At 55.2% G+C, this 14,514-nt stretch overlaps 3 protein-coding genes across 7 annotated transcripts; 2 read left to right on the plus strand and 1 right to left on the minus strand.

Annotated features, from left to right (window-relative positions):
• Positions 1-9: 9 nt before the first annotated feature.
• nob1 (NIN1 (RPN12) binding protein 1 homolog) lies at positions 10-2,608 on the plus strand. The gene is made up of 9 exons (XM_086108113.1): positions 10-180; positions 744-876; positions 945-1,078; positions 1,151-1,222; positions 1,285-1,425; positions 1,494-1,697; positions 1,804-1,901; positions 1,979-2,123; positions 2,212-2,608. The coding sequence occupies exons 1-9, from the start codon at positions 112-114 to the stop codon at positions 2,476-2,478; spliced, it is 1,263 nt and encodes a 420-aa protein (XP_085964239.1). The 5' UTR covers positions 10-111; the 3' UTR covers positions 2,479-2,608.
• A 367-nt stretch (positions 2,609-2,975) lies between these two features.
• snrpa1 (small nuclear ribonucleoprotein polypeptide A') lies at positions 2,976-5,758 on the minus strand. The gene is made up of 9 exons (XM_086108115.1): positions 5,562-5,758; positions 4,376-4,523; positions 4,201-4,279; positions 4,075-4,121; positions 3,899-4,001; positions 3,697-3,776; positions 3,475-3,550; positions 3,239-3,332; positions 2,976-3,169 (listed from the first exon to the last, which is right to left on the minus strand). Exons 1-9 carry the CDS (start codon positions 5,641-5,643, stop codon positions 3,054-3,056), a joined length of 825 nt encoding a protein of 274 aa, XP_085964241.1. The 5' UTR covers positions 5,644-5,758; the 3' UTR covers positions 2,976-3,053.
• A 4,772-nt stretch (positions 5,759-10,530) lies between these two features.
• Positions 10,531-14,485, plus strand: asb7 (ankyrin repeat and SOCS box containing 7). Of its 5 annotated transcripts, none has more exons than XM_086108121.1 (5): positions 10,531-11,363; positions 11,607-11,677; positions 11,776-12,017; positions 13,135-13,740; positions 13,838-14,485. In XM_086108121.1, the coding sequence occupies exons 2-5, from the start codon at positions 11,640-11,642 to the stop codon at positions 13,966-13,968; spliced, it is 1,017 nt and encodes a 338-aa protein (XP_085964247.1). In that variant the 5' UTR covers positions 10,531-11,363; positions 11,607-11,639; the 3' UTR covers positions 13,969-14,485. The 5 variants fall into 5 exon arrangements, with proteins under 5 accessions (XP_085964247.1, XP_085964248.1, XP_085964251.1 ...); XM_086108122.1 differs by having other exon boundaries at positions 10,531-10,786; XM_086108125.1 differs by having other exon boundaries at positions 10,532-11,363; positions 11,815-12,017.
• The last annotated feature ends 29 nt before the right edge of the window (positions 14,486-14,514 follow it).

Consider the following 14,514-nt stretch of genomic DNA (forward strand, 5'->3'; position numbering starts at 1 on the left):
ACTGACTATCATCTCAATTTCAAAGAACGCGGATATTTTTCGGATTACTCGGATTTCCGAGTACCGAAGGTCTTCTCTGATTGGCCGGGCAGTTTGCGTCACCGATCCAAGATGGCGCAGCCCGGAGTGGAGCATGTCGTCGCGGACGCGGCAGCCTTTCTGAACAAAGCTCCTCTCCAGGTGACTTTTACTGTCGTTAACATTCATAAAACAAACTTTGCCCGATGCTCATCTGATATGAGGCATCGAATCGGATTTGATCTTTTTTTATCCGTGAGTATTGACGTTGCCTCGCATCAACCGGGTGACGTCATAATTTGCGATCCGTCGACGCGAAAGCGTTCACATTCACGACAACCACTTTATGGCGCGGCTACGTGGCACTACATCTGCTAGGCCACTTTGCGACTACTACTTGACACCACAACTACTACATTTAATGTAGTAGTGATGTCACCACAGCAAAATAGACTGAGAACATGCAAACGCTACACAGGAAGGCCGGAGCTGGAATCGGTTCGTCTGCACTGTGAGGTCGACGCACTAACCTAACCACTCGATCACCGGGCCGCCCCATATATGTATAAGCGTGTGTGGGTATATATTCATATAAATGTATATATATGTGTATGTATGTATAGGTGTACACATGTGTATCCGTTTTATATAATATGAGTCTATATAATGAGAAGTAAAAAGTAGATGGAGCGACGACTCGTAATTTGAAACGCGCTGCATTTCAGGACATTGGGAAGACCGTGTACACGCCGAGGGAGGTCGTGGATGAGATCCGGGACAAAGCCACCAGGAGGAGTCTGGCCTTCCTCCCGTACCGGCTCAACCTGCAACAGCCTGCAGCCCAGCACGTCCGATTCGGTAACGGCGAAGGCGGGGGGCGGGGGCGGGGTCTGCGCGGACTGACTCTGCCTTCGCCGCTCTCTCAGTGACGGAATTCTCCAAGAAGACTGGCGATTACCCCAGCCTGTCGTCCACCGACATCAAAGTCCTGGCGCTGACGTTGCAGCTGGAGGAGGAACACGTCGGGACGGGGCACCTGCGCAAGGAGCCCCGCTTCCAGGTGCGACTCCGCCCCCCCCCCCCCCCCGCCCCCACCGTGCCGCTCCCACAGCCTGCTACTCGTCCTTTGCAGGTGGACGTGAGCGACACGCGGCGCCACCCGGAGACGCCTGTCAACGTGGCGGGATTCCACTTCCCTTCGGAGGTCAGGGCTCATCTTTTGGCCCACGCGCACTTCGCATTTGACCCGTCGTCTTCTCCCGCCAGGTTTCCCAACGCAAACGGGAAGCGAGGAGCACGCCGCAGCCACCGGCATCGCCCCCCGGGGCTGACGCGGGCGATTTCAACAGCTTCCTGTTCTGGAGGCAAACACCGGCCCCCGTTGACCGCCACCTGCTGGCTCTGCTGGTCATTACAACGCCCGTTCGCTCGCGGCACTTCTCCGGAGCGGCTCATTGATGCTTTTGTCGATGTAGGAGGAAGATGGCACGCAGGAAGTCGTCGGGAAGGACGACGAAGAAGAGAAGGAGGAGGAGGTTGAGGAGGAGGATGACGACGACGACGACGGAGGAGGTTGGATCACGCCCAGCAACATTGGACAGATGAAGATCGAGTCGTCCGATTGGACGACGGCTGCCCGTGTCAAAGTGGGATGTTTGACCACAGACTTCGCCATGCAGGCGAGTGAGCGGCGTTTCCGCGGGAACTGCGCGCGACCCGCACGCCGTCGTGCTACTCCAGTGACTGAATCATGTGATTGATGGCGTGCGACTCCCCCCCGCGCAGAACGTCCTGATCCAGATGGGGCTCCACGTGGTGTCGCTCAACGGGATGTTGATCAAACAGGCTCGCAATTACATCCTCAGATGTCACGCCTGTTTCACGTGAGTACACGCGCGTTTGCTCGCCCCCGGCCGCAGGAAGTACGCGCCGTTGAGAGCGTGTGCGTCGTTTGCGTCAGGACCACGAGCGACATGAGCAAACAGTTTTGCCCGAAGTGCGGCAACCGAACGCTCAAGAAGGTCAGCGTCAGCGTCGACGAGGACGGACGCGTGCGCATGCACTTCTCCAGAAACCCCAAAGTGCTCAACGCTCGCGGCCTCAGGGTAAAAAAAAAAACAAGACACGCCCTCCAAAAACTCGAGCGGCTAACGAAGCTAACCGGCGGCATCGTTCCGCTTTTCGCCGTTGCAGTACAGTTTGCCGCTGCCGCGGGGGGGTAAGCACAGTCGGAACCCCCACGTGTGCGAAGACCAGCGCTTCCCTCAGCAGCGTCTGTCGCGAAAAGCCCGCCAGAAGACGGACGCGTGGGACCCGGACTACGCGGCCGGCGGGGCGTCGCCCTTTTGCCAGAACGACGTCTACAGCCGCGCCGCCAACCTCAAGCTCCGAGACGCCGACTGCGGCGCCGGCCGCCGCAGAGTCAACCCGAACGCCGCCCGCGGCAAGTACAACAAATGAACTGGCTTCTGCAGCCCCCCTTTGGCAGCCAATCGGCACTCCTTTCCCCATCCAACTGGAAGCGATTGCAAAGAAAGACCAACCGCTTTTCGGTTTCTCTGCTGTTGTATAAATCAAATCGAAGCTCAAAGTGCCTCCTCCTCGTCATTTGTTGCCACCTTGTGACCTTTGACCTTCATTTTTTTATTGGATGACCTATCAGATCCCGATCAGAGATTGTCCCAAAGCACATTAGAAATTTTCACAAGGGAGGGTGGTGTGGGGGGGGGGGGGGGCATAGGTCGGCGCGCACCCTCCAAATATGTATCTTCATTCATTTCAATTCATGACGGGGCGGTGGGGATTTGTTGAATCCCGTCCCTTCCTCTTTTTTGAGCGCACGACTTGCCCCGTTCCAAAAGAGAGTCTTCACTTTTGGGGGGGTCGTCTCTGCGTTCGAAAGGCCCGATTCCAGCATCGGCGCGCCAAGAAAAGGACGGTTCCCAGCACGGCGGACGTACAAAGTCAAAAAGAAACTTTAATGTGATTTGACGTCCATATAAAATGTACAAGATGGGGGGGGGGGGGGGGGGTATTCAGGAGCCGTTGACGTGAGGCTCTTGTTCCATGTCCTCGACCTCTTCCATCTGAGCGTCCATCTGGGAGGCGTGGCCTTCGTCGTCGTCCTCTTCCTCCTCCGCGCCGGCGCCATCTGCAGGAGAAGAAGAAAAGCGATGTGGCGCGTCGGTCCGGAGCGAGCGAGCGACGGCGGGCCGCAGACCTTGCGTGCGGTCTCGTCCCGGGATGTGTCCCGCCTGCAGCATTCCTTTCAAGCGCTCCACCTCGGCCAGTGACGACGCCTTGGCGATGGCGTTCTGACAACAAAGCAAAATAAAGCCACCCGCTGTCTCTCTGAACAATCGGCGGACGACCGTCGCCCTCGCTCCCGGGACAAGGCGCGGGTAGCACGCCGCGAGCCCACCTTTGCATCTCTCATCTTAAATGACGCCGCCCTACCTTGATGGCTTCGACGTCAGCGTGCGACGGACCCGTCCTCTTCTTCTCCAGCTGCGACGCCGATCCGGGCGTGAACCTGCGGGCAAGCCAGAGGCCCACGTTAGACGGGGAGCGCTCGCTCGGCGGCTTCCCCTCCGCGGCGGATCCGGCGTAGTATCTGTTCTCCAGTCAAATACGAGATACGCCGAGCGCGCCCGCCCCCCGGGGACCGACGCCCCTTACGTTTTGCTCTGCTTGGCGATATCCTTCGCCAGCTGAGCGCCGCGTTTGCCTTTGAACATTTTCTCGGCCTCCTGGCGTTCCTGCGACCACAAGCAGACCGCGGTTAAAGGCGACGGGGACGCCCGCGAGGCCGAGCGCCGGGGGACTTCCTGCGCCATCCGGACGGGGGCGGACAAAGCGGGCGAGGCCGGCGGCCACCCACCTTGAGCTTCACCTTCTGGAAGTCCAGCACGCGGATCTGCGGGACCTTGTGGATGACGTAGAGCCTGTAGTGCTTCTTGTTGGTCACGGGGTTCCTCAGCAAGCTGGCGGGGAGGACAGAGTCAGCGCCGCCGGCGGGCGAACCGCGCGGCTTCTCGCCGGCATCGCGCTTCTCACCTGAGCAGGGTCAAGGTCTTCACCGACGCCAGCGGCTCCAAGTCGCCCTGAAACACACCGGCGCAATTGGCGTTCCGCCACCTCGGGACACGGCTCGAGGCCCCCCCCCCCCCCTGTGTGACTCACCAGCTCCTGGATGTTGTTGTTGGTCAGGATAAGTTCTCGCAGATCGGGAAGACTCTGCTCCAGGTTCTCTCCGATGCGACTGCGCACAGCAACAAAAGCCAAGGGCAAAAATTTGGGCATTCCGCCGACTTCTCTCATGCACGCGTACTGCAAGCAAAGTCTCGACGTGTCTCACCAGATCCTGTTGTTGTTCATCAGCAAGGTCTTGAGGCGTCGGAGGAGCGGGAAGCCATCCAGTTTGCGAACTTCGTTGTCCGAGAAGTCCACCGTGTCAAACTGGTCCAAAGTGGCCCCCAGATTCTCCAGAACTGGAATTTTATAACCTGTTTCCAAAAAAGTAAATAAACGGCTCATCAAACACCCCGCCGCCTGGGAGCCAAAAAGGCACAAAAGCAAGTTTTCGGGGAACGTGTCGCAGCCAGAAAGGTCAACGGTAAAAATCGTTTGCGACCAACAGTCGGGTCTCTCAGCTTGAACGAGAAACGTCTCATCTTTTAGAAACTCATTTCCGTCTCCGGGCCACTTCGGAATGACATCATCCCTCGAAAGGCCGTCGAAACCGCAAACATTTTTAATCGTCTCGTCACATAATTATTTGCACACAGCAAATGATTGGACCACTTGTTATTTTTTTTAATCGGTCAACTATAATAGTTTGTTCAAATGTAGTTCAAGCGAGTGTAAACGGGATTACAAAATCTCATTTATTTATTACGCGTGTCAACTTGACATTTCGGTGCACATTTTACACGATTTTCTTTCGAGGGGCCACATAAAATGCCGTGCGGGCCGGATCTGGCCCCCGGGACTTGTGTTTGACACCTGTGTTTTAGTGTATGCGATGAATGATGCAGGTCGAACACGATTGGCAAATTCTTGCACCGTGAACACATCGTCCTTAAAATGACGACGACGTTTCGAGCGGTGTCTAATCTCCCCGACGATACCGCCGCTTTTGGGGAAAGTCAGGGGGGTTTGAAAATCGAATTCGACAAAAAACAGGCCCCACCTCAGATCTCCACCTCTGCCGACTTCGCACGAAGACGTCGACCAGATAGGTTCGCCGTGCTAAAAGAATCTCAACTTTCGCACCCGCGTCGTCGCCGAAGCCCTCGGAAACAAAGAACGCTCCGATGCATCCCCCCCCAGCCCCAAATTGACACGCGTCCCCACCCGCTGACATTTGAGCCATCTTGAACCAAAGGATTCGAAATGGAAAGAGGACAGCGAGGTGGAGGCCGGACGCTGTCCCCGTCTACGAAGGCGCCTTCCCGTCGTTCCGTGCCGAAAATGCGGCCAGGCGGACTCACAAGCTAACAGGCTAACGCGGGGGTGACGGGCGGCGGCGTGCGCTCACGTACCTCTGAGGTCCAGTTCTCGGTCCCTCACCGGGTTCGTGTACTGAGCTGCCTGCTCGATCAGCTCCGCAGATAGCTTCACCATTTTCAGCCCGAATCCAAAACAGCGACACTATTCGCTTCTTTTCAACGCTGCGCCGCTCTTCTATGAGCATGCGGAAATGGCGCACCCGACCGTCACCCGGAAATAATTCAACTTCCCGCTCGGACCGCCCCTTTGTTTATTTCCGGTTAAAAATATATTTTTTGAGATTTAAATCTTTATTGAACAAGTCAGAATACAATTCTCAGCAAACAGAGAACAAAACGAACGTGCTACCAATACATACACATTACTATTTCCGGTTCAATCACCGCTCCCCCTTGCGCTGTTTTTTTTTTAAACATGTGTTTCCGGTTCAATCACTGCTGCCCATCTCGTAGTTTTTTTTAACAATCTTTATGGTTAAAAAAAAACAATTTGGTTCTGCCCGAAGACGGCAGAACCAAATTGTTCCGCTCGGCTAGCTTAGCTGCTGTCGTAGTTTAAAGCCTCTTTAATACATACCTGTCAACTTTTCGGAGCGCCAACCTGTATAAACTACCAAAAAAATCCTTATAAAGAGCAAAAAATCCTTATAACATCCCAAAGCATTTTATATGTCAAAATAACGGCAGAAAAAAACCCACGAAATTTTCAATGATATTTATTGTAGATCTCCATAATACAATGTCTGCTTAATGTCTAATCATCATTCTACTTAGTGGCATTACTGTGTTCTGAGTTGTATTCCTGCGTTACTTTTTTCACCAACTCCAAATGATTTGGAGTTGGTGAAAAAAACCCGGAAATTTTCTGGTTCAAATTGTCCACCGTGTAGAGCCATTTTGATCTCCTTTTGGAGAATAAGGTATTTATTCAAATCGCCTTGTCTGACCAAGTGCCTCTCGGATTTTTGACATGTCTTATTCCATTGTGTGTGTGTGTGTGTGTTCTCCACAGCAGGGGAAATGGCATGCAAGAAAAGCAACAGACTGAAATTTAAAACACTGGAGCATCTTATTTTTCGAAATAAACACGTGTGAAGACAAAGCCCACAAGCATCCTCATTCACCTAATTTTCACATTATTGAAACACAACGATACAATATGAATGCATGGACGTGAATGATATTGTATACACTTCATCATCAAATCAGTCAGTTCAGTCTGTCAAGTGGGTTCGCCGCAGGGATTTTGAAGGTCCAGGAGGTAGAAGTGGTCAGCGACACAGTATCAACATGCACCCATCACGAGCGATGCCGAATGCATTGACAAGATACAGGATTGTGTACGATACGCAATTGAAGCAAGTTAGTGTGCCGACGGTAGGTGATGAGATGCCCCTTCAGCCGTACCTTTGTGCACTTTTTGTTGATGTTGTTGGCATCCCGCAGCTGTTGGCACCCGGCACCACCCGGGTTGACGTCTATAACGGAGTTGTGCCTCCCATCTTGGAAGATGTCCTCCGAGGGTTCAAGTGCACCATAATTGCGCCTACTTGGGCGCCAACTTGGACTTGAATGATCGATGGAAATTGCAAACCCCGCCATCATTCGGTGATGTGTCGAATTGTGGCCGGATATTGCAAATTCCCGGAGGGGCTGAACATTGTTCTCGGTGGATGCGTTGCAGCTTCGGGCCGATGGCAACGGGCAAGACGCGCACCGTGGCGGGAAGACGGTGGCGTCACCATCTGGACAGCGGCTGGCGGCGGGCGAGTTTGACGCACCTCTCATTGGGCGACGGCCCTCCGCGAACGTTTCCCGACCGCTTGGCTCTCGTTACGCTCGCAGAACCCGGAGCCAGGCATCATCCTCAGAGCCATCCGCTACATTTTTGAGGAGCTGCGTGGCACCGACTTCTCCGTCACAGCCTCGGTGATGGAGATTTTCAACGAGGCGGTCTTTGATCTGCTCCGTCAGGACGTGCCGGAGCAGCCGCGTCATTCGCAGCAGCTGCAGCTTTGCGACGACCCGCGGGTACCTTTTGCAGAGGTTCAGACATTGGAGAGAAGGCCCCCCCCCCCCCAAACCAACATTGGTTGGTCGATTCAAGGGACTCCGTTGATGAAGACTGTTGGGCCTTTCTTCAAAAAGTGGCAGTTTAGTTTGTCTCCAACTCGCTCAGACAGCACGAACGGCGCGTTGTGTATTTTGAAACACGGCCGGCGCGCTCAGCCGTCGTCTCGCCGGCAGCACGGCGCGGCGGTCAGAGGCCTGCGGGAGGTGAGGCTGACCGGAGGATCTACGGACGGCCGGCACGCCCCTCGACGCGCGCTCCGGGTCGGACGCGCGCGCCACCCCGTCTTTGATTCCGAAAGGTTTTGACCTGCGGCTCTCACTTGTCTTGAATATGTGCGCAGCCGCTCGGATGTGATCGTGTCCCGCGTCGATCCGTTTCAATCCCAAGTGCCGACTCTCAGATCCAAACACGCATCCGCGCCGCGCGCCGAAGCTCCTCCCTCCTCATCCTCCACTTCAGCAGCCCCCCGTGCAGCCGGACCGCCGCGGACTGTCCGACGGCATCTCCGTTTGAGGTTTTTGACATAAAGTCGTCTTGTGTCTCCGCAGTCATGGAAGCAGAAAATCCGCGTGCGATCGGGGGAAGCAGAAAATCCGGGTGCCCAAAATCCGGGCGCAGTCGCGGCTGCGCAAAATCCGGGATCCGGTCGACGTGAACGTCCGCGCGGTCGTCAGATGCAGGTCATCTCCGTCGTTTTTTTCCCCCCAATTATCAGTCATCAGGTCATCCTCCTTTTACTCGTGAGTGTCCATCATTCCGCATTCAGTCGAGTCTCCGGCAATTTGAAAACAAGGTCTAGATTGGGAGTCGGCAACCCGCGGCCGCGGAGCCGCATGCGGCTCTTGAGCGCCGCCCTAGTGGCTCCCTGGAGCTTTTAAAAAATGTTTGAACATGGAAAAAGTTAGACTGCCGTGCAGTCACGTGTCCATTGCAGGAGGTTGCTTGATCAAAAAATGGAGCTTTGGTCAAAGAGGGTTGGGTCCCCCTGCTCTCCAGGACGCCTGTGTGTGTGTGGGAGGCGGGGGGGGGGGGGCCTTCATCAGGAAGGCTCATTGTGTATTGGTAGCCAACTTCAGTCAGAATCAGAATCAGAATCAGAATCATCTTTATTGGCCAAGTATGTAGAACACACAAGGAATTTGTCTCCGGTATAACACGCTGCATTAGTATCATCGTAAACAACAAATCATTGAACCATTTTAGAGTAACCAGTAGCAGTTTAGTATAGTGTGAGGGGCAACTGTGGAGAAGAGTGTTTCCTGAAGTCCACGATCATCTCTACAGTCTTGAGCGTGTGTCGGCTGCACCAGAGCTCCAGCTGCTCCACTTGTTGGCGGTACGCGGACTCGTCGCCGTCTTTGATGAGACCGATGACCGCGGTGTCGTCTGCCAACTTTATGAGTTTGACGGCTGGATCTGTTGAGGTGCAATCGTTTGTGTAGAGAGAGAAGAGCAGTGGAGAGAGGACACATCCCTGTGGGGCTCCAGTGCCGGTGGTGCGTATTGATGATGTTGTTGCTCCCAGTCTCAGTCATTTTGAGAGGCGATGCGAATAGATGAATACAGCACGCGCCGATAGGGCTCTTTCAACATTTCGGCTTGCCGAGCCCCGGTCTCCATCGATGCGGTCATATTTGAGGTTGAACGACGCAGAGACTGAAGGGTGCTGAAAATGTTTGCGTGCACCTCGTTCCCCGCCAGCCCTTGCGACGGAGCGATGCCGAACGCAACGACGACATACGCCATTGAGCGCAATGTGCACTCGAGCCAAGTTAATGTGCGCAGGGAAGGTGAGGCGGCGCCCCGGCAGACGTACGCGTTCGATAAGTTCAGTTGATTTGCGATCTCCTCCATCTTTATCAACTTTCTGCTGACAGCACCTTCTTCTTCTTCTTCATTGGCGGGTGGCAGCTAAACGTTTGTGGTGCATCGCGACCTACTGTATCGGAGTGTAGCAATACTTGACTGTTGTATATTAAAGTACGTACGAGGAAAAAAAACAAAAAACACGAAAATTCAAAACTTGTGTAAGTTCGGGGGCTCGTAGGTTTTGGATGGATTGCTCTACGTTCGGAATGGGCAAAAAAGGGAGATGGACTTCGTTTGAATGCAGCTTTTTATTTTTTAACGTCTGCCTCGCAACTCTTTTTTTTCAAACAGTCTTTATTGAACAAGTCACAATACAATTCTCAGTAGACAGAAAACAAAACGAACACGTTATTAATACATGTACTTATTACAAACATTTCAACAAAAAGGGAAGCCAGGGGATTTTTAAACAAAACAAAAAAATCAAATAAGGAGCATATAGCCGGAGTCTGAATAGCTTTCTTGTTTTTGGAATCCTTAAGAGAACTCAAATACTGCTTTGTTTCTGCTTGAAAAAAGAAAAGATAGGTTTTGAATTACTCCATCTGCATTTGTGGATATGGAACTTGGCAAGAATGATTATTCAATGTATAATGAAGGTTTGTTTAGTGGTTTTTTTCCTATTTTTTATGTAACTACGGTATGGACGTGTGATGTAATATTCGATCAAAACGTGCAACGTGGTACCCGGTCCTGTCATTGTTCATTCGCGAAGCTTGTTTCCAGACAAAACGTGCATTTTTCCTTCCTAAAAAAAATCGGTGGATAGAAAAGCACCGAATAATGACTTAGACGACTAGAACCAAATCAACTGTTAAAAACAAAAACCAAAAAAAACCAGACATCTTCTCTTTTAAAGTTTCTTTGGCTTCAAAACAAGTGATAATGTTCTTCCCTTGTGTACCTTTGGCACACTAATTGTCAATCTCTTTCGGAAAAGTTGTGTTTTCTTCCGTTTTTTGGTTTGTTTTGTTTTTGGTTGCGCTTTTGTTTGTCGCGGTGGGGTTTTGTTCGGGCCGGCCTCGGGGGGCGTCGCTGTTATTCTGAAGTCATGATGACGGAAGTGACGACGATGACGCTTCCGAGCCCAGGCAGACTTTTGATTAAAGCTGACAGTTTTGACGCCTAAAACCCCACAAGATGCAGTCGAGTTCGATGCGTGTGCAGGAGGCCGTTGCGAGAGCTTTGGAGCCGCGACGACGAGAGAGCAAAATGCAGCGCTGACAAGTTGAGCCTCTGGGTTTTGCCTCGCTGCTGCTTCTTCTTCTGCCGCTGCCGTCGCTGTCGCTTTTTCCTGCCGCCTGGACGCTGATTGGTTCGTCAAATGTCCACTCGCCGTGTGTCAACGTTCGTTTGTCTCGAGTTGGCTTCTCGTCGTCTCGGACGTCGCAATCGCTTCGCTCCACGCTCGATCCCCGCGCGCAGTCCCAAACATTCCGTGGAACGTTTGAATGTTTGGGGCTAGCCTCCGCGGCTAACTAGTGCTAGCTTCCCGGCTAACTAGCGCTAGCTTCCCGGCACAACATTCGAGCCCGGGGGCTGTCGCGTTCAGTCGCGCGTCGAGTCGGTCCACCCGAAGCGTCTTCGGGCTCTCGCTCGCCGGCTTCGACTCGGCCCCGCGGGCGTGGGCACTCGCGCATTCGCACCCGCGCCGTTAGCCCGCGCGGCTAACGGCGCTAGCGCAAAGCGACCGCGTTTATGGAGCGTCCCCTCCGCGCAAATGTCAACGCGCAACGAAACGCACTTGGACGGAGATTTCAAGTACAGTCCACGATTCGGTCGACGAGATGCCTTTCGGAATGGCCGCTTGAACCCCGAGTGCTCCGCGGCAAGAACTTTGCGAGTGGGCCGGGCTTTCTGGAGCAGTCGAGGTCCTTTCCTTGTGCCCTCAGGTGAGCTTTTGAGAAATGTTTCAACGCCGTAGCGCTTCAAGAAAATCCGCTCGCCTTCCCATTGGGAGTCAGTCAGACGGGATCGAACTCGAGTCTTCCTCGAGAGCTTTCTCCACTCGTCCGAGCCGCTTGTGAACTCAACTCAGCTGTGTTTGTTTAAAGCGCCCGGCTTTTCATTCTCTTGTCTTCGGAATTGGGCCGAGCGTCGGTTTAAGCCCTCGCCGCAACCTCGGTGCGTTGCAGGAAACTCCAAGTCCGAGCTCGCCGGCGTCCGCTATGAAGAAGAGAAGTTTGTCTCTTCAGCTGATGAAAAGGTAGGACGGCGGCGCGGCGGCGTTGCCGCGGTCGACCCCGAAAGCGGCCGCCGCGGCCCGTCTCAGCCCGTCTTCCCCCCCCCCCCGCCGGAGGGTAGGTCGGAGATGAACCTTCCCGTCGCGCGATGTGATGGCAGGATGCTGAACTGCAGGAACCCCGAGCTCCACGAGGAGCTGCAGATCCAGGCGGCGGTGGCGGCGGGCGACGTGTACACGGTGCGGCGGATGCTGGAGCGCGGCTACTCGCCCAAGATCCGCGACGCCAACGGGTGGACCCTGCTGCACTTCTCGGCCGCCAAGAGCAAGGAGCGATGCGTGCGCGTCTTCCTGGAGCACGGAGGTCAGCCCCAAACGTGCCTCCCTTTCCTCGCGTGCGGTCGGCCCGGACGGGACGCCTTTCGCGCAAATCCCGACACTCGAGCGCGACGTCGGGCCGCCAAAAGCTCGGTCGGTTCCGGACTCTGACTCGGCCGGTCCGAAAATCTCCCCCCCCCCCCCCCCCCCCCTGCTCCGCGATCCCAGAGCGCTTGAGTTTGAGGACGCAAACGGATTCTTGCGGAGGGATTTTACGCTAGGTGGCAGAATTCGTTGTCCCGTCGATCACGGCAAGTTGTCCCGGTCCTGAGCTAGCCATTGGCGGTTTGTTGTTTTTCATCAAAGGTACGTAAGATTTTGGAAGATGCCGTTTTTGGCCCGAGCCGGTGTCGTGAACGCTGAGCCGGACTGAGACCGGCCAGGTCCGGAGTTCTTTGGGTCTTGTTTGAGGCGGCTTTTGTTTGTTTTTCGACCGCCACTGGCAACGGTGGCGACCACTCGTTCGGACCCTTTTCCCAATCGCTTTATGGCGCGCGCGATTGCTCCTCGAGAGCCCGTAGTGGACTTTGTCTGACAGATTCTTTTGACGCCATATTCCGGATTCCACAAGTGTGGCGCTCGCTCGGGTGCCGCCTGTGAAATTGAGCTCGGCTTTGCCAAAACTGTCGCTCGTCACGGTGACTTTGTGGTTTCGGAAGGGGGGGCGGGGGAGGGAATCTCTTTTCCACGTAGGGAGTTTTGTCGTCGCGTTTCTAAATCGATCAAATTGTCATTTCCAAACGGCATTTTGTATTTTCCTTGGCTCGTCTCGGCGCCATATCGGAATTTGCTTCGATGAGCCGTGTGGTAAACACGCAAAGAACGCAAAACGGGGGGGGGGGGGGGGGGGGTCCGTTTGCGATAGCGGGCAAAAAAAAAGAAGAGCCGCGTTTCCCCCAAAAAAACGAGAAATATTGCGAAAGGTGGCGGAGTCACACGGAAGGGGGGCGGAGCTCAATGCCGCCACGCAAGAATAAAGGAGCCGGCCCGACACGACAAACATTTGCAGTTTAGCAGCGCGTCCGTCCCTCGGCTTTCCGCCCGCGGAAACGGTCGTCTCGGGCGCACGACGGCGAGAAATAACGCGGCGGCTCGTCCCTCAGCGGACCCGACGGTGAAGGACTTCATCGGGGGCTTCACGGCGCTGCACTACGCCGCCATGCACGGGCGCGCCCGCATCGCCCGCCTGATGCTGGAGTCGGACTTCTGCGGCGACATCATCGACGCCAAGAGCTACGACGGCTGGACGCCGCTGCACGTGGCGGCCCACTACGGCCGAGACTCCTTCGTGCGGCTGCTGCTGGAGTTCTGCGCCCGGGTGGACCCGCTGAGCGACAAGGGCACCACGCCGCTGCAGCTGGCCATCATCCGCGAGCGCTCCAGCTGCGTGCGCATCCTGCTGGACCGCGGCGCCAACATCGACATTCAGAACGGCTTCCTGCTGCGCTACGCCGTCAGCAAGGGCAACCACTCGTACTGCCGCATGTTCCTGCAGCGCGGCGCCGACACCAACCTGGGCCGGCTGGAGGACGGCCAGACGCCGCTGCACCTGTCGGCGCTGCGCGACGACGCGCCGTGCGCTCGCATGCTCTACGCTTACGGCGCCGACACCAACGCCAGGAACTACGACGGCCAGACGCCCGCCGCCGTCTCCGTCGGCGTGTCCGGGCACAGCAGGCCGTGCCTGGACTTCCTGCGGGACGTCACCAGTGAGTACAAAAAAACGGGACGCCGCTTGGGTCGCCCGTCTTCTGCCGTGCTTTCGAGAAAGCAAACCCCCCCCCCCCCCCCCCCGTTTGTCCTCAGAACGTCCTCGGAGCCTGCAGGACGCGTGTCGCATCAAGATCCGCCGGTGCGTCGGCCTGCGGCGGCTGTGCCTCCTGGAGGAGCTTCCCATCGCCAAGGTCATGAAGGACTATCTCAAACACAAGTTTTAACGCACGCCGCGCACGCCGGGAACGAGCGCGAAGAAGGCGGGGTTAGGGGGGGAAAGACCGATGACTCGCCTTCCCCGCGCGCCGGGCCGGCCGGCCGCCGTCTTGCCGGCGTGTGTTGCCGCAATGTAAATACCTGACAGATATTTTTCTACCTTTTATTTAAACACGGCTCATATTCAACGCGTGCGCGCGCGCGCGCCAGAATGGAGAAACCCGAGTTCTGAAAAGCCGCAGAAAGTCGTTGCCATTCTCAACGTGGAAGACGAACAACCGTTTGTTGACTTTGTCACTTGCTGTTGGCGACGGCGACGCGAGACCCGTTCGCAAAACGCCGCAGCAAGCGGCCTCTCTTGTTGACTTGCCGACATCCCAGAATAGTCACCTGACTGCGGGTGTGCTTCTTGACATCTCGACGCTTCTCATCTCAGCATTTTTTTGGGGGGGGGGGCGAGTGAGCGACTTCCTGAATGTACACCGATGTGCGGGTGTGTCAATAAAGCTACTGCGTCTCTGTTCAGCTGTGCTTGATTGATTGATTGATTGGGG

The sequence above is a fragment of the Hippocampus guttulatus genome, chromosome 3 (genome assembly GCF_054856545.1).
Source record: "Hippocampus guttulatus isolate MCC_2025c chromosome 3, RoL_Hgut_1.0, whole genome shotgun sequence".
Lineage (NCBI taxonomy): Eukaryota > Metazoa > Chordata > Actinopteri > Syngnathiformes > Syngnathidae > Hippocampus > Hippocampus guttulatus.

Bases quoted from the DNA above. Each gene is read 5' to 3' on its own strand.
- nob1 (XM_086108113.1), top strand. From the start codon at position 112: ATGGCGCAGCCCGGAGTGGAGCATGTCGTCGCGGACGCGGCAGCCTTT. The intron at 877-944 runs GTAACGGCGAAG...CCGCTCTCTCAG, and splicing joins AGCCCAGCACGTCCGATTCG to TGACGGAATTCTCCAAGAAG. The intron at 1,223-1,284 runs GTCAGGGCTCAT...TTCTCCCGCCAG, and splicing joins GATTCCACTTCCCTTCGGAG to GTTTCCCAACGCAAACGGGA.
- snrpa1 (XM_086108115.1), bottom strand. From the start codon at position 5,643: ATGGTGAAGCTATCTGCGGAGCTGATCGAGCAGGCAGCTCAGTACACG. The intron at 4,122-4,200 runs GTGAGTCACACA...GGTGTGTTTCAG, and splicing joins ACAACAACATCCAGGAGCTG to GGCGACTTGGAGCCGCTGGC. The intron at 3,551-3,696 runs GTAAGGGGCGTC...GCTTGCCCGCAG, and splicing joins ATCGCCAAGCAGAGCAAAAC to GTTCACGCCCGGATCGGCGT.
- asb7 (XM_086108121.1), top strand. From the start codon at position 11,640: ATGAAGAAGAGAAGTTTGTCTCTTCAGCTGATGAAAAG. The intron at 11,678-11,775 runs GTAGGACGGCGG...GCCGGAGGGTAG, and splicing joins TCTCTTCAGCTGATGAAAAG to GTCGGAGATGAACCTTCCCG. The intron at 13,741-13,837 runs GTGAGTACAAAA...GTTTGTCCTCAG, and splicing joins CTTCCTGCGGGACGTCACCA to AACGTCCTCGGAGCCTGCAG.